We start from the raw sequence: 19247 nt of genomic DNA on the forward strand, positions 1-19247 counted from the left end.
TCTCCCTCGTGGGGGTCCACGACCCCCCTGGAGGGAGAATAAAATAGCATGGCGCGCGTAGCGAGCCCGCAAGGGGGCTCCTTTGCGCTCGCCACACTGTCGGTATGCCGGCGGTCGGGCTCCCGGCGCCGGTATGCTGGTCGCCGGCATACCATACTACACCCGTCCGATGCAGCACAGGCTGTGTCCTGGCGCTGTGTGTGTGCTAGTGAGGCGCCAGTTATTGGCAGAGTAGGTTGGAGATGTAGAGGGGATGGCTGATCACTCTGTAACCATAATAGTTACTTCTAGTGTAGCATTATAATGAAGTATAGAATTAGGAATTATTAGAATTAGGCATTATAGGCTATGCCAGTGATGGCTAACCTTGACACTCCAGCTGTTGTTGAACTACATATCCCAGCATGCCCTGCTACAGTTTTGTTATTTGGCCATGCTAAAGCTGATGCAGGGCATGCTGGGATGTGTAGTTCAACAACAGCTGGAGTGTCAAGGTTCGCCATCACTGGTATGCCAACAGCATTGCACCAAGATTATAACGACACCTAGAAAGCCGTAGCCCCTTTACTAGATCCATCCAATTTTGCTATGTAGGTCCCCATAAATGTAACTTCATAGTAGAGAATGGAAGTCTTATTCAACAGCATAGGGATTCCCGTACAGGCATTTGAATTACAATGTTAACAGGTATATAAAAAAAAAAAAAATGAAATATATATTTTACATCAGTTGAATTATTGCATTCGCTCCAATGGATTCTAGGGGGCATTGCTTTCTACATGGCAGACCTCTAGTGATATTGTAGTAATTTGTCCTGTGCCGCACCAGATATTTTGGTATCTTCATTTGATGCTGCAGACCACGAGAAAATATGTAATAAAGTAAACAGAGCGGAGTGTCTGTACAGAGGCCTTTCATTACCAGCCAGCAGTCTCCGGTAATGGCAGTAATTATTTGTTTATAATATGCAGTGCGTGGGACTTTGTGACCTTTATGCACCATTTTCACATTGCAGTGGAGAGCGGAAGCCAAAGATTGACCTCTTCAGAACGTGCGTCGCAGCTATTCCTCGCCTGCTTCCGGATGGGATGTCAAAGCTGGAGTTAATTGACTTACTCTCAAGGTATGATGCTTATGGCTGATAAGGACGCTTACCAGTTTAATTGCAGCAGAATTCCAGTGTTCTAAGCAATAGAACACAAGAAATGTTCATTGCGTGATGGAAGATTGTTATGTTCTTATCTTCTGTTTCCTATTAATAGATTTGTTTTCCCGATGATGAACTGCAAATAATAATCGACCTCCTGGAGGGTGATGCGGAAACATACATTTTATGTTACAATGCATCCGGAAAGTATTCACAGTGCTTCACTTTTCCCACATTTTGTTATGTTACAGCCTTATTTCAAAATGGAATAAATGCAATTTTTCCCTCCAAATTCTACACACAATATCCCATAATGACAACGTGAAAAAAGTGTTTGTTTTTTTTAGATTTTTGCAACTGTATTAAAAATAAAATACATCCTGTTTCCACTGATCGTTCTTGAGATGTTCCTACAGCTTAATAGGAGTCCACCTGTGGTATATTCAGTTGATTGGACATGATTTGGAAATGGCACACACCTGTCTATATAAGGTCCCACACTTGACAGTGCATGTCTGAGCAGAAACCAAGCATGATGTCAAAAGAATTGTCTGTAGACCTCCGAGACAGGATTGTTTTGAGGCACAAATCTGGGGAAGGGTACAGAAAAATATCTGCTGCTTTGAAGGTCCCAATGAGCACAGTGGCTTCCATCATCTGTAAATGGAAAAAGTTCCTAACCACAAGGACTCTTCCAAGAGATGGCCGGCTGTCCAAACTGAGCGATCTGGGGAGAAGGGCCCTAGTCAGGCAGGTGACCAAGAATCCGGTGGTCACTCTGTCAGAGCTAGAGCATTCCTCTGCGGAGAGAGGAGAACCATATCTGCAGCAATCCACCAATCAGGCCTGTGTGGTAGAGTGGCCAGACGGAAGCCACTCCTTAGTAAAAAGCACATGGCAGCCCACCTGGAGTTTTCCAAAATGCACCCGAAAGACTCTGACCATGAAAAACAAAATTCTCTGGTCTGACGAGACAAAGATTGAACTCTTTGGCGTGAATGCCAGGTATCATGTTTTGAGGAAATCATGCACCAACCCTACAGTGAAGCATGGTGGTGGCAGCATCATGCTGTCGGGATATTTTTCAGCGGCAGGAACTGGGAGACTAGTCAGGATAGAGGGAAAGATGAATGCAGCAATGTACGGAGACACCCTGGATGAAAACATGCTCCAGAGGGCTCTTGACTTCAGACTGGTGTGACGGTTCATCTTTCAGCAGGACAACGGACCTAAGCACACAGCCAAGATATCAAAGGAGTGGCTTCAGGACAACTCTGTGAATGTACTTGAGTGGCCCTGCCAGAGTCCAGACTTGAATCTGATTGAGCATCTCTGGAGAGATCTGAAAATGGCTGTGCACCGACGCTTCCCCTCCAACCTGATGGAGCTTGAGAGGTGCTTCAAAGAGGAATAGGCAAAACTGTCCAAAGATAGGTGTGCCAAGCCTGTGGCATCATATTCAAAAAGACTTGAGGCTGTGATTGCTGCCAAAGGTGCATCAACAAAGTATTGAACAAAGAGTGTGAATACTTACTGTATGTACATGTGATTTCTTAAGGGCCCCATACACTTACGCGACATGTCCGTCTGACATGTCGCAGGCGATCACCCCAGCAGCCTCTCGGGGGGCAGGATTGCCCAAGATACATCGTATGCTGTCCTTTTGCATATGATGTATCTTGGGCGATCCCAGCCATGCCTGCGGAGTCGTACATGATTGATGCCCCTTTCACACCGCAGCTGTAACCCGGTAAATTGACGTTTTTAAGCCTTCCAAAATGGTTCTAGCTGCGGTGTGAAAGGGCCACTTTGAATTTACTGGTTACAGATTACTGGTATTTTAAAACAGTTAAAAAGCAGGGTCCCACACTGTTCAGACCCGTTTCATTGTGCGATGTGAAAGGCTCAGAAACGGTATTTCCAAACCACAGAAGGTTTTAGGCTGTCTCCATGTGTGATGTCACCAGGCAGAAGCAGGAAATAAACTGGAGGAAACACATGAGAGTGAAGAAGCATTTTTTTAATACAGAATACAGTTAAAAATGGCAAATTGGAGTGATGAGGAGGTTAGGGAGCTGCTTAGGATGAGAGGGGATGAAGAAATTGCTAGACAAATCACTGGGACAGTGAAGGATGCCGTAATCTACAAAAACATGGTAAAGATGCTTGAAGCTGCTGGGTTCCATCGTACGACTAGCCAAATTATTAATAATTATTAATAATGTGTGGGCCAGAAAAGTCCATTTAAAATGACAACCACTGTTTTCTATGGGAGAAACGGGTTTAGTCTGAAAGTTACCAAAACGTTAATGAAACGGTAATATACCAGTTACAACATGCGATGTGAAGGGGGTTTAACTGCTCAGACCCGTTTAAAGAACCGTTTCAAAAGCAGGGTTTGCGATGTGAAAGCAGCATGAATGTGCAACACATTCAATCTGGAGTATCCGATCCGATGCTCACGCGAACGAGCATCGGATTGGAACGGAAACCCCTCCAAAATGCCCGATTTCACACGATATATCGAGCCGAATGCCCGAAATCGGGCATTATCGTCCTAGTGTATGGGGCCCTATAGTTTTTTAATTTTAATAAATTTGCAAAAATCTCAAACTTTTTTCACGTTGTCATTATGGGGTACTGTGTGTAGAATTTTGAGGGGAAAAAATGAATTTATTCCATTTTGGAATAAGTCTGTAACATAACAAAATGTGGAAAAAGTGTAGCGCTGTGAATACTTTCCGGATGCACTGTAAATTGTCTCAAGTGAACTTGTCATTACGTTTCAGCACAATAGTGCTCACATAGGGCCTGAGGTACACCCATATTGAGATAAGGTCGATTTGCTAAAATATGACAATTATGCCGCTGTGAGTGTTAACAGAGACGCCCACAGGTGACACCTTTGATAAGCCGCATGCGTACAAAGAGGCACCATCGTCACACTATCGGGCCTAGTATTCTGCCCATTTAGATGCACCAGTGTACACTGACTTGCTCAGTTTTGACTTCTATGATAAGGCATAATGGGGTAAATGTATGAAGCAGTGATAAGAGTGGAGAAGTTAGCCAGTGGAGAAGTTGCCCATGGCAACCAATCAGCTGCTCTGTATAATTTTATAGTATGCAAATCATAAATGTTACTTCAATGCTGATTGGTTGCCATGGGCAACTTCTCCACTGGCTCACTTCTCCACTCTTATCACTGCTTCATACATTTACCCCAATATTTTTAAAACAGAATAGGTAAATTTGTTGTGGATTGTTGAACCATTTCCCATGTGATACGTAGCCAGTCATTATTACTGTATGTATATTGTTGGTGTTGCTATGTTTTCCTTTACGGTTAAGACAAGTAATGCTTGTGGTGGTTTATGCAGTCAGTGAATTTGCTTTACATTCCTTCCAGACTGTCTATCCACATGGATGATGAACTACGGCACATTGCACAGAACTCTCTCCAAGGACTGCTTGTTGACTTTGTGGATTGGAGGGAAGATGTATTATTTGGTTTTATTAATTTTCTTTTGCGGGAAGTAAATGATACGCACCAGACGCTGCTTGACACGTCACTGAAGTTGCTGCTGCAGTTGCTCACCCAGTGGAAGCTTGTAATACAGACACCTGGGAAATCACATGAGCAGGCGAAAATCAGAACATCGGAGGTATTGTCCTGTTGTTATCATTAATATTATTATCCTTTATTTATATGGTGCCACAAGGGATCCACAACGCCCCTTACAGAGTATATAAACCAGTGGTTCCCAAACTTTTTTGAATCACGGCACCCTAGAGTATTTTTTATGTGGGAAATTTTGAAAGAAATATTAATTTAAGTTTATATGTCATCCTTAGGTTTTATTGTGTGGTGAGGGACAAGATTCACTACTGTTTGTCCACATATGTTATGATTGACAGCGACCAGCTCTGGTTTTGCCTATTATATTGATCATAAATAATTTTCATTGGTCCTGGACCACCCACCCGGGGCACCCCTGCAAGTGTCCTAAGGCACCCACAGTTTAAGAATCACTGACATAAACAAATTAGCAAAATAAGAAAACAACAACACTTACAGTTCAAGACAATATAGGACAAGTATGGAAAACCAGGTGCCATCAAAGGGAGTATGGAGTGTAAGGGGGATCAGTACTAAATCCCGCTGGACGGGATCCCGGCGGTTGAAATCCCGACGCCGGAATCCCGACCACACAATCCCGACAGGGGTGGCGAGCGGAACGCAGCCCCTTGCGGGCTGGCTTCGCTCGCCACGCTGTGGACACGGTGCCTCACTACACTCAGCACACTAATTTATTCTCCCTCTATGGGTGTCGTGGTCACCCACGGAGGGAGAATATGTCGGGATTGTGCCGGTGGGATTCCGGCGTCGGTATTTCGACCGCCGGGATTCCGTCCGGCGGGATCTTGACCGCATCCCGTGTAAGGTAGTAAGTAATAGAAGGAATGGTACATGAGGGGAGAAGGCCTTGTGAGCTTACAATCTACATATGTATTCTTATTTATTTCTGTTGGAAAAGCAGCTTTGACCTCTGCATCCTTGTTTTGGATTTTTCTCTTTTCTTTGCCTCTCTTCCGTCCATGTTTTTGTACTGGAGCATCAGTTAAATAAACTGGAACCCATAGCCACCAACTATATTCTGCCAAATACATAATCCTATGTAGAAAATAAAAGTGAATATCTGGTGGTTGTGGGTTACGGCATATTCACCTAATGTACCAGTTTCCATAAATGTCCCCCCATTACATTTACTCTGGCCCTTCTCTCTGGTTCCTGTCCTGCTCCACAGCTCAATATCATGTTTCTGTATTCTGTATTAATATTGTGCGTTTTAGTATTTCAGTGTTTGTGGTTTTGGTGGATTAGGTTACTTCATGCCAAAATGTATGTTACTGTATATTATTAACTGAACGTATTGTAGAGCTCTTGAAGGTGAATAAACAGGGTGTATTCATGTTAAGTAGTAATGGGATATGTCGTTTAGCAAGGTCATTTGCACACTGGGGGCGCTGCTGTACTAAAGTACAAGACTGGTTAGTAATCAAGTGATAGATCTACAGTCAATAGGTCGACACCATATGGTCGACTGGTACAAAAGGACAACATGAAAATGGTCAACACGCATATGGTAAATGCAAGTCCCGTCCCCAACTTTTTCATTATTTACCATCCACTTGGGCTATGATAGGGAATAGTAACGAGGCACCTTGCCCGAAGCATGTGACCTGATCGAGCCTGAGAGGGTACACGTTTCCACTAATTTGGCTTAAATATGGTCAAACATACAAAATGGCACCAAAAAGCGTATATTGACTGTTTCCATGTCGACCTTTTGCACCTGTCTACATTTTCCATGTCGTCCTTTTCTCCATGTCGACCATATGATTTTGAATGATTGACTCTCGATCTTTTAATCCACACCCGGTACTAATAGTGCAGCCATTTCCTTCAAACCAACAAGATGGAGGCATCAAGTTCTCTGTGCACTATGTATGTATGTATGTATGTATGTATGTATGGTGTGTATTTATGCTTTGATGACGAAATATAGAAATTAAACAAAATCTTACTTATTTATGAAGGATACGTGTCCCCTTACATTTGTGTACAGAACTCTGCAAAAGAGTGTAGGTATAGTAATGCCACTGGCTACTGCAGAAGTCATCCAATGTCCATGTAGACTACAATCAGGAATTGATTTATTTTTATGACTGAGGTCAAGTTCTGGGGTTATCTCCTGCCGTCCACCGCCAGGCTGTTATGTGCGCTTTATCTTGATCTATGACTTCTTGTTTCTAAGAAAAGAAACATCATCTACAAGGTCAGAGAGGAAGTCTCATAAAAATCTTACATACAGTCTAAAGAAATTAATCCAGAAGATGTCAATCATTTTTTTAAATGTAACTATTGAATTTCTGGATGACACTAGAGATATATACTAATTGAAACATGTATGCACTGGGGCTGCCATCTATATTTACATACCTAAGCAGGCAGCATGCTGGCTACATAACATGCAGTGTGTCTCTGCTTGTACTCTAAAGCCTTATGCAGTGGATAAGGGTAGAATTAACATATTAAGCTTCAGCCAACTTTAATTTATTAATGTGTTAATTATTAGTAGCTGTGTTATTTTACACAGCTTTCTTTATTTGCATTGTATGTAATAATAGCCATAAAAAAGCAAAAACAAGCGGGGGCTGTCTCGGAGCCACGGAGGCAGGTCTTATGGGCATAGAATACCATGCATCGGTGTTATGCTTCATACACACTATGCTATATCGTTCATGATCTGGTCCTAAATGATATTGCATAATGTGTATGCATGATCCGAAGTTCGATGCGCACTCCCGCCGGTTGCATGCGACATCGTACATCAGACTGCATGCAGTCTTGATGAGGTGATATTGTGTTGTTTTGTACTCCAGTGATGACTTTGGGGGACATGTACTAAGCAATTATAAAAGTGGAGAAGTGAGCCAATGGAGAAGTTGCCCATGGCAACCAATTAGCATTGACCTAACATTTATAATTTGTAGAGATGAGCGGGTTCGGATTTAACGCCAGAATTAACGCCAGTTCGGTTTTATCCGGATTTTTTCTATTGGCTATCCAAAACACGTGACATCCGTGAGCCAATAAGATGCAGTTTTGAGAACCGAGTAAAACCGAACCCGCTCATCTCTAAAAATTTGCATACTATAAACTTATACAGAGCAACTGATTGGTTGCCATGAGCAACTTCTCCACTGGCTCACTTCTCCACTTTTATCACTGCTTAGTACATGTCCCCTTTATTTCTAGACATTGTTTGACATTGTTTGTAGTGTGTACACACGATCCAATCCGATATGATATCTTATACAATATCATACGATATTGTATCGTTTGGGATCGCATAATGTGTACATAGCATAAGAAATGAGTGAATGCGCAGAGTTTAGGTTTAGAGAGATTTATTTTTTGGGGCTTTTTTCAGAAATCTTTTGCAGAGAGTAATGTGTTTTGAGAAAATGGCTTACTTATTCTAGGCTGAGAAAGGTCTTCTTGCCGATTGTTTGAGAAGTAACTCACATATGGCAAGAGATTGACGCTGATGTTTCTTGCCAAAGTCAAGTCAATGTACATGTTTCTACTTCATTCGTTTCTGTATCTATCTCCTTAGGCTGGACGGGAGCAGTAGATGTACTCTGTTGCGTCTCGTGACGCTCGGCCGCCTCGGCTTTCTTGCTTTGTCTATAGGCTCTCTTACGCTCAGCCTCGGACATTTTGGGCTTGTTCGATTCCCTTTGACTCATTCTTTCTTCTTGTTTGCGGCAGGCTTGAAACTTCCTTAAAAGAAGATATTCAGAAATTTAGACATTTTCACAAAGTTCTCAACTATTTCACAATTTTTTCACACACCATATCAAGTTTTCTTAAAAATATTATTACTGATATCAATGGATCTCGCACAGACTAAACGAATTACACTTTGCGGTACGTGCTATCACGTGACCGTCCCGAGTCATACTAAGTATACTGCTTGTGCCGATTATACCACAAAATGGGGGACGCGGGCGCTGGCCATTATTGCATCATCTGACCTTGAACGCTATTTCTGTAGACTCGTTATACTCTTCAACTTAGTTATTATGTTTTTTCTAGCTTTTATAGTTTGATATTGGTGAAGGAAGTCTGGTGTACACTTGTTTGGGATACACAGATATTTACAGCGGGACCCAGTACTGGAATGAACTATAAAGTTATTTATCACACCCGTGTGAAATTAAAATAAACAGCACTGAAACCATTAAGCTGTGGAAGTATTTGAGCTCTGTTATAAAGATGTGCTGGTTTAGATCACTGAAAAGTGTTGCTGGTTGCAGTCTCTTTTTGTCTTCACTACAGGGATATTTTCGAGTTGATGCCTGAAAAGTATCATTTGTGCGACAGTTTTTCCAAAACAATATAGAAGTTTTTTAGAAAGTTACCTGACATAATTAACTGTGTGTGAATATCAGAGTTGATGAAAGTATTACACACATTGTAGAACTTTTTGTCACTCCATATAGCTTGGTGCAACTGCTTCTTTGCACTAATTCTTTACAACAAATGTGTTTGGCCACCATGGTATATTGAAGCAGTCTTTCGCGAGCATAATTAGATAGTAAATAGAAAAGTTGATGTTATAGCCATATCCCGGTTTGGTATCCAATATTGCAAATGCCTAATTGCATATTTATCACATAAATACCTCTCTTACACCCACTTTTAGGGTGCACTAACCTTCAGGTATAGAAAGAGCAAATCAGGATTTGTCACTCAAACTGCTACAACTTGTTTGTAATGTTAGGCTTACCATATTAGCCATTTAAACTGGGACACTCATGAATTACACAGGTTCTGTGGCTGATTAAAACCAGGTGACATGCAGGCTTGAAGTTAGCCAGCCACGGAACCTGTGTAATTTATGAGTGTACCAGTTTAAAGGGCTAATATGGTCAGCCTAGTAATGTAGATCCTCCCCTATATAACCCCCATTGCAATCGTATCCATCAGACTAGGTGCACTACAGATTGCTGCTAAGTACAGTAACTTGGATTATTTAATTATTTTACATTTATTTTAGTTCTAGTCCAGTTGGCAAAGTGGTTTAGTATTCGTTAGGATTCCCTCTTCATGATTTGAGCCATCAGTGGAACTATTGTTTTTCTGTTGTCCACTTCTTTTTGGTCCATTTAAGAGTGCCATGAATTAGGCTGCCACAGTCAGATCAGGCATAGCTTTGTAAGTACAAATTGTGTGCCAATAGAATTATGTCTCCATTGGTTCATTTTAAGGGCTTTGTGACCAGATTTTAGGTTGGCAAGAACGTCATGGACTTTGTGGTATAAAGCCCTAGCTGGGATAATTCCCTATATACTCTTCTGAAATGTCATAGTGTATGGTGGTCTGTCTCCTAAGTAGCTGACTTTGATTAATGTTTTTGTCTCGCCAAATTTGTGGAGTCTACCCTCCCCTAGAAACAGGTTTGAGACATCCCCAAGGTTAGTAATGTCCCCCAAAGAGAAAGTAAGAGACAATAGGATTTGTGTACTTACCGTTAAATCCATTTCTCTAAATCCGTTTGGGGTCACTACGGCCGCACAATTCATGACCTGTGCTTCCTGTAAAGGTTAGTCTAATTCTAGATTTCAGTCCTATGCAGAGGGCTTTGATAGAAAGAACTAAGAAGCTATTGCAAGGGATGAGCTACATTACAGATGAGCTGTATAGCAGTCTGAGTGTCCAATCCTGCATTGCACCCTCTTATAAATAAGGGGCCTGATTCAGATGTTGTTGCAACTTTGATGGTTCCACAAGTGAGTGATTGTCAGCAGACTGTGCATGCGTCGTGGCCTCTGCACACGGGCCAAGGTAACTTTGTGATGCAGTGAGGAATCAGAGTGATTGAAAGGAAGGGACCGTTTGCAGTAACACAGGCTTTTTCGTGACCAGGGCGTGTCTCGGCATGCGACTGGGATCTCGTATGCATAAAATATGGCGCCAGCGTTGCAGCTCCCATGGCCATTCTGCATGGCCATGGAGGCACTCAAGCAGTTGATGATCCTCACATCTGTGTTGCAGTTGCAAGAAAGTACACAGTTGCTGAGCATGTGGCAAGGCTTTGGTGGGCGTATCTGTTCACTTGTGGGAGGTGGCTACACTTGCAATGCATTGCAGTTCCGTCTGAAAAGGATCACTACAGAAATCTTACTTTTATACAGATTTATTGTTCAATTTGCAAAATTGAATGCGGGGACACAAATTATAGTTATCCAGTACTCTGTTGGTAAATGGCCTTCACTATCCACCAGTCAGGGTGCCAGGAGCTGTATAGCGAGTATGGTAAGTTTGTGGCTGTGGGACCAGGTAACCTCTGAAAAGTTGAAAGCTCTTCTATTTTTCTAATAAATGACGTTGAAGAGCACTTGAGGGGTACATGTTTTCATTGGAATATGTGTCTCCATAGTCATACGTCTCTATATGCCGAAATAAGAAAATACTGCCATTTAGCCTTTGTTCTGTCCTGTCTAGTAGTTCCCACATTTTATGTCTGGGGAAGTGTAGAGAAGTCCTGTGGGGCTATTTGTGCCACTTATGCTGTAATAGCTGCATCGGCGGCTGTATGGGTTACGGTCGTTGGGTCGACACTCATTAGGTCGACCACTGAAGGTCGACAATGCCATTAGGTCGACATGCATTAGTTCGACATGAACGTTAGGTCGACATGAGTTTTTCAAAAACATTTTTATTTTTGGGATTTTTTCATACTTAGCGATCCACGTGGACTACGATTGGAACGGTAATCTGTGCCGAGCGAAGCAGTAGCGGAGGAGGCACCTTGCCCGAAGGGCGCCATGCGAGGGGACACGGTGCACTAATTGGGGTTCCCCATCACTTTACGGCGAAAACTACATCAAAAACAGTCAAAAACCTCATGTCTACCTAATACATGTCAACCTAATGGCAGTGTCGACCTTCAGTGGTCGACCTAATGTGTCGACCTGAGTTGGGTCGACCCAGCGACCCATACCCGGCTGTATTTATACTGGACCTGTATACTGAAAGTACTAAATTCATGCTGTAAGTGTGTTCCTTGATTGCCTTGTTGGTAATCCATTTCTGCATGTGGGCATGACCTGCTATCCGAATGCTCTGGATTTTGCCAAGCAGATATACAGATGTGTCCTCTTACATCCTTGCTGCAGTGACGCTAAACAGCCCTTCAAGTTGCACCATGCCGTGGCGGGACTCTCTAGTGCCAAGTGTCTCTCTTTTGTGGCGAAACTGCCTCTTAGATGCAGTGTAATGCAATAGGACGCACAAGCAGTTTCTGCTGATTAAAATATGTGGCATGCCTATATTCTGTGTGTAATTGCAGCTCTATCTGCATCTGAAATGAGAACACTATAGCATAGCATTTTGTATGCAAATACAGTCGCAGTCGCACACAGAATGCTGCATATAATTTTAATCAGGGGAAGCTGCTTGTGCATCCTATTCCATTACATTGCGACTAACATGCATTTTCTTGGAAAAAAATGCAAAAAAAGACGGTCGGTGCTACGTCGTCACACGGCACTTACGAGTTATGTGTAATGCGACTTGTAGAGCATGGAGTGAAGTTGTAAGAGAACACAACTGTGTTTCTAATCTCTCATCTCAGCCCCTTCTAATGCATTTAAACATCTTCCTAACTCTCCCATCCCAATCCCTCTGACTACCATTAACACCCAAGATCTTGCTTCATATTTCAAGGACAAGATGGAGAAGATCAGACATTAAATGATTTCCTCTTCCTCAGCTTGTGTGATTAATTCCTTCTCTGCACCCTTCTAGTGATTTGATAAAACAAATGAAAATGGACTGTATAGTCTCCTATTATCTTCCTATTTTACTGCCTGTGCAATTGTCTATACCCTCACAAATAAGGTGACCCTTGTTTCTTGTGCTCTCCCCAGCCTTGAGTAAAATATGTGCGCTCGCTCTCTCTCTCTCTCTATTTGGCATCTGTCCATCATCGTTCTAGCATGCAGAGATTACTTCTGTTTTAGAAAAGCTAAAATCTGACCCAAATTCTCTCATTGTTCTGCTTCAGCTCTCTTACCGTTCTGACCTTCTGGAGAGGCTTGCCACTCTTGGCTTACATGCTTTAATCCCTCACACTACCTTTTGGACCCTCTTCAGTCATGCTTTGGTTCCCAACACTCCACAGAGAGTGAACTGATTAAGTTGGTCAAGATTTGATTACTTTGAAGTATAAAGGTCATTCTAATTCTGCTGGACCTGTCCTGTCCTGGTTCTCATCCAGTGTATAAAAGCACTCTTTCAGTGTTCTTTTCTCCAGATCCACCTCCCCTGTCAGTACCACAAGGTTCAGTCCTTGGTACTCTGCGCTTATCGATCTGTAGGGGTAATTTAGGCCTGTTAGCTAGCAAGCGATTTTTGCACTGCTGCGATCAGATAGTCACTGCCCACAGGTGAGTGTATTTTAGCAGTGCAAGTGTGCAAACGCATGTGTAGCAGAGCTGTACAAACAAATTTTGTGCAGTTTCTGAGTAGCCCAGGACTTCAGCCGCTTTGTACACTTCAGCCTGTCCTGGACCGGAATTGACGTCAGGAACCCTCCCTGAAAACGCTTGAACATGCCTGCGTTTTCTCTGACGTCCTAGTGGATGCTGGGGACTCCGTAAGGACCATGGGGAATAGACGGCTCCGCAGGAGACTGGGCACTCTATAAGAAAGATTTGGTACTATCTGGTGTGCACTGGCTCCTCCCTCTATGCCCCTCCTCCAGACCTCAGTTAGATTTCTGTGCCCGGCCCGAGCTGGTTGCACACTAGGAGCTCTCCTGAGCTGCTAGAAAGAAAGTTTAAATTAGGTTTTTTATTTTACAGTGAGACCTGCTGGCAACAGGCTCACTGCATCGAGGGACTAAGGGGAGAAGAAGCGAACACCTGCTTGCAGCTAGCTTGGGCTTCTTAGGCTACTGGACACCATTAGCTCCAGAGGGATCGACCGCAGGACTCGTCCTTGGTGTTCGTTCCCGGAGCCGCGCCGCCGTCCCCCTTACAGAGCCAGAAGCATGAAGATGGTCCGGAAAATCGGCGGCAGAAGACTTCAGTCTTCACCAAGGTAGCGCACAGCACTGCAGCTGTGCGCCATTGCTCCTCATACACACTTCACACTCCGGTCACTGAGGGTGCAGGGCGCTAGGGGGGGGCGCCCTGAGCAGCAATAATATCACCTTGGCTGGCAAAATAACCACAATATATAGCCCCAGAGGCTATATATGTGGTAATTACCCCTGCCAGAATACAGAAAAAAGCGGGAGAAAAGGCAGCAGAAAAAGGGGCGGAGCCATCTCCCTCAGCACACTGGCGCCATTATTCCCTCACAGTTCCGGTGGAAGGAAGCTCCCTGACTCTCCCCTGCAGTCTACACTACAGAAAGGGTAAAAAAGAGAGGGGGGCACTAAATTTGGGCGCAGTTTAATACAATAAGCAGCTATAAAGGGTCATAATTCAGTTAGTCCCTGTATTATTATAGCGCTCTGGTGTGTGCTGGCATACTCTCTCTCTGTCTCCCCAAAGGGCTTTTGTGGGGTCCTGTCTCCTTTAAGAGCATTCCCTGTGTGTGTGTGTGCGGTGTGTCGGTGCGGCTGTGTCGACATGTTTGATGAGAAGACTTATGTGGAGGCGGAGCAGATGCCTATAAATGTTATGTCACCCCCTGCGGGGCAGACACCTGAGTGGATGGATTTATGGAAGGAATTACGTGCAAGTGTCGACTCCTTACATAAAAAAATTTGACGACATGCCAAATGCGGGACAGCTGGCTTCTCAGCTCGTGCCTGCCCAGACGATTCAAAGGCCGTCAGGGGCCCTGAAACGACCACTACCTCAGATGGCAGACACAGATGTCGACACGGATACTGATGCAAGTGTCGACGACGATGAGTCAAATTTAATGTCCACTAGGGCCATTTGTGGCATGATTGAGGCAATGAAAGAGGTATTACACCTTGCTGATATAAACCCAGGTACCTCAAAAAAGGGTATTATGTTTGGGGAGAAAAAACTACCTATAGTTTTTCCCCCATCTGAGGAATTGAATGAGGTGTGTGAAGAAGCGTGGACTTTCCCCGAAAAAAAATTGGTGATTTCAAAAAAATTACTAATGGCGTTCCCTTTCTCTCCAGAGGATAGGTCACGTTGGGAAACTCCCCCTAGGGTGGATAAAGTGCTCACACGTTTGTCTAAAAAGGTGGCACTACCGTCTCCGGATACGGCCGCCCTAAAGGAACCTGCTGATAGAAAGCAGGAGGCTATCCTAAAATCTATATACACACACACTGGTGTTATACTGAGACCAGCTATTGCTTCAGCCTGGATGTGCAGTGCTGCTGCTGCTTGGTCAGATTCCCTGTCGAAAAATATTGACACCCTAGACAGAGACACTATATTGCTAACCATAGAGCATATAAAAGACTCGGTCTTATACATGAGAGATGCACAGAGGGAGATCTGCCGGCTGGCATCTAGAATTAGTGCCTTGTCCATTTCTGCTAGGAGAGGCATAAATATTCTGGAACTGAGGGCCATTTACAATGCCCTAAGCCAGGCAAGACCCCTGCTCCAAAACCAGCCGGTACTGATCCAGTCGCCCATGTGAACCGACAGGGCGGCACAAGAAGCAGGATGGCAATGGCAGAAGCCACAAGGATTCTCCGATGGGCGGAAAGTCACGTACTAGCACTGTCAGCAGTGTTCATTCCGGGAGTGGACAACTGGGAAGCAGACACGACCTACTCCCGGGAGAGTGGGGACTTCATCCAGAAGTCTTCCTACTGTTGGTAAACCGTTGGGAAAGGCCACAGGTGGACATGATGGCGTCCCGCCTCAACAAAAAGCTAAAGAGATATTGCGCCAGGTCAAGGGACCCTCAGGCGATAGCAGTGGACGCTCTAGTGACACCGTGGGTGTACCAGTCGGTTTATGTGTTCCCTCCTCTGCCTCTCATACCAAAGGTACTGAGAATAATAAGAAGGCGAGGAGTAAGAACGATACTCGTGGTTCCGGATTGGCCAAGAAGGGCTTGGTACCCGGAACTTCAAGAAATGATATCAGAGGACCCATGGCCTCTACCGCTCAGACAGGATCTGCTGCAGCAGGGGCCCTGTCTGTTCCAAGACTTACCGCAGCTGCGTTTGACGGCATGGCGGTTGAATTCCGGATCCTAAAGGAAAAGGGCATTCCGGAGGAAGTCATTCCTACGCTGATAAAAGCCAGGAAAGAAGTAAACGCGAACCATTATCACCGTATTTGGCGAAAATATGTTGCGTGGTGTGAGGCCAGGAAGGCCCCAACAGAGGAATTTCAGCTGGGTCGCTTTCTACACTTCCTACAGTCGGGAGTGACTATGGGCCTAAAATTGGGTTCCATTAAGGTCCAGATTTCGGCCCTGTCGATTTTCTTCCAGAAAGAACTGGCTTCACTGCCTGAAGTTCAGACTTTTGTAAAGGGAGTGCTTCATATTCAGCCCCCTTTTGTGCCTCCCGTGGCACCTTGGGATCTCAATGTGGTGTTGAGTTTCCTAAAATCACATTGGTTTGAACCACTTAAAACTGTGGATCTGAAATATCTCACGTGGAAAGTGGTCATGTTATTGGCCTTGGCTTCGGCCAGGCGTGTGTCAGAATTGGCGGCTTTGTCTTGTAAAAGCCCTTATCTGATTTTTCATATGGATAGGGCAGAATTGAGGACTCGTCCCCAGTTTCTCCCTAAGGTGGTATCTGCTTTTCACTTGAACCAACCTATTGTGGTGCCTGCGGCTACTAGTGACTTGGAGGATTCCAAGTTACTGGAGGTAGTCAGGGCCTTGAAACTTTGTTTCCAGGACGGCGGGAGTCAGGAAGACTGACTCGCTTTTTGTCCTGTATGCACCCAACAAGATAGGTGCTCCTGCTTCTAAGCAGACTATTGCTCGCTGGATTTGTAGCACAATTCAGCTGGCACATTCTGCGGCTGGATTGCCGCATCCTAAATCAGTGAAAGCCCATTCCACGAGGAAAGTGGGCTCTTCTTGGGCGGCTGCCCGAGGGGTCTCGGCTTTACAACTTTGCCGAGCTGCAACTTGGTCAGGGGCAAACACGTTTGCTAAATTCTACAAATTTGATACCCTGGCTGAGGAGGACCTTGAGTTCTCTCATTCGGTGCTGCAGAGTCATCCGCACTCTCCCGCCCGTTTGGGAGCTTTGGTATAATCCCCATGGTCCTTACGGAGTCCCCAGCATCCACTAGGACGTCAGAGAAAATAAGATTTTACTCACCGGTAAATCTATTTCTCGTAGTCCGTAGTGGATGCTGGGCGCCCGTCCCAAGTGCGGATGGTCTGCAATACTTGTATATAGTTATTGCCTAACTAAAGGGTTATTGTTGAGCCATCTGTTGAGAGGCTCTGTTATATTTCATACTGTTAACTGGGTATAGCATCACGAGTTATACGGTGTGATTGGTGTGGCTGGTAAGAGTCTTACCCGGGATTCAAAATCCTTCCTTATTGTGTCAGCTCTTCCGGGCACAGTATCCTAACTGAGGTCTGGAGGAGGGGCATAGAGGGTGGAGCCAGTGCACACCAGATAGTACCAAATCTTTCTTATAGAGTGCCCAGTCTCCTGCGGAGCCCGTCTATTCCCCATGGTCCTTACGGAGTCCCCAGCATCCACTACGGACTACGAGAAATAGATTTACCGGTGAGTAAAATCTTATTTTTCCAAACACTCCCAGAAAACGGTCAGTTGACACCCACAAACTCCTTCTTCCTGTCAATCTCCTTGCAAACACCCGTGTGAATGGATCCTTTGAATCAAACCCATCGCTGAGCAGCAGTCCGCTTTGTACTCGTGCAAAGCGCCTGCGCATTACGGTGCATACGCATGCGCAGTTTGGACCTGATCGTCCACTATGTGAAGACACAGCCTAGCGATCAGGTCTGGATTACCCCCTATATCACTTCTCTTGGAAAGCTATCAAAATCCATTGGCTTGCAGTATCATATCAGTGCAGATAATACCAACATTTCCTGTATCCTCCGCCTTCTGTTGTGGCCCATGCTACTACATCTTTCTGCCATTTCTTCTTGGATGCCCTCTTACTGAGGGAATAATAATCCCAAAAGCAGATACCCGAGGTCTTTATTTCTGTCAACAACACAACAATAAACCCTACCCCTCAAGCTCGCCACCTAGGTGTCATCATGGACTCTCACTACTTTGTTCCATGCATCTCTATCCAGCTCATGTTACAGCGGGTATGGGTCATAGGGTCGACATGCATTAGGTCGACCACTATTGGTTGACAATGACTAGGTCGACACCTGAAATAGGTCGACATGAACAAGGTCGACATGGAAAAAGGTCGACATGAGTTTAAAAAAAAACTTTTTTGGCGTCGTTTTCATCGTAAAGTGACGGGGAACCCCAATTAGTGCACCGTATCCCCTCACATGGCGAGCGAAAGTCTGAGCTCGGCACAGGTTACTACTCTTAATCATAGTCCACGTGGATCGTGAAGTATGAAAAAGTAAAAAAATAAATACATTTAAAAAAAATAATTGAAAAACACATGTCGACCTAGTGACCATGTCGCCCTAATGCGTGTCGACCAATAGTGGTCGACCTAATGACTGTCGACCTAAGTGTGGTCGACCTAATGGCCATATCCAGTTACAGCTAAGAAATGTTTCCAATGTTTCTTGGAGTATAGCATTTCCCTCCTCAGTGGTTGTTCTGTTGGGGCTACGACCTGTTGGTCCTTACATTGGTTGTCTGTATTTTACTGACTCCAGTCTAAAATACTTTTACTGACCTAAGAGACCACAAACACAGGACCAGCATGCATCTCCTTACTTGGTCCTTCAGCTCTGCACAAGATCTGTGTGTCTCATCCACACTCATCACCGGCTTGCACTACCTGTTACAGGACTTTCTGGGGGCAGCACCCGCTCTGTGGCATGCCCCCCTCACACAACAATACTTAAAATCTTCTGCATTCACTCAAAACTGTCCTCATCATGTCAGCTTATCAAATCGTATTCTAGCCACCCTTAGTAACTCTACTCATTACCATCCCTCTACGCAGATTCACACAAGACATACATGTGCTCAAACAATAAATGTGATTGGGTGCTATGGACAACTCCACTTATTGATCCTCCGCCTCTCTGCCCCCCAACTTCCCCCTTAGTCTTGTTTTATAGTTATGTTTGTTCCCAAAAAGTGTAGAGTGCTCTGGTGCTATATAAATTATTATTATTTTTTAACTATTTTATTTAAATGCTTGTCAGAAGTATCAAAACCATTCAATAACTGTTCAGGAATTACAGACTAGAGGTACAAAACCATAACAAGTAGGGATGGCCGTGCAATCACCCATAGCACATACATATATACTGCAGTAACAGGAATTACATAATACATTAACCAAACCATATCAAGTAGGGACGGCCGTGCAATCACCCATAGCACATACATATATACTGCAGTAACAGGAATTA

At 44.3% G+C, this 19247-nt stretch overlaps 1 protein-coding gene across 10 annotated transcripts in view; it reads left to right on the top strand.

The window, feature by feature from the left end:
* The window catches only part of FRY (FRY microtubule binding protein), a 761330-nt gene that overhangs the window by 546766 nt on the left and 195317 nt on the right, over positions 1–19247 (top strand). For all 10 annotated transcript variants that reach the window (XR_010204858.1, XM_063951775.1, XM_063951776.1 and 7 more), the window contains 2 exons: positions 1016–1123; positions 4557–4812. Coding sequence is in view for 9 of the 10 variants with exons in the window: in XM_063951775.1 (XP_063807845.1) it covers positions 1016–1123; positions 4557–4812 (364 nt within the window). In the remaining variant the exon portion in view is untranslated. The remainder of the gene's footprint in view (positions 1–1015; positions 1124–4556; positions 4813–19247) is intronic.

The sequence above is a fragment of the Pseudophryne corroboree genome, chromosome 2 (genome assembly GCF_028390025.1).
Source record: "Pseudophryne corroboree isolate aPseCor3 chromosome 2, aPseCor3.hap2, whole genome shotgun sequence".
Taxonomy (NCBI): domain Eukaryota; kingdom Metazoa; phylum Chordata; class Amphibia; order Anura; family Myobatrachidae; genus Pseudophryne; species Pseudophryne corroboree.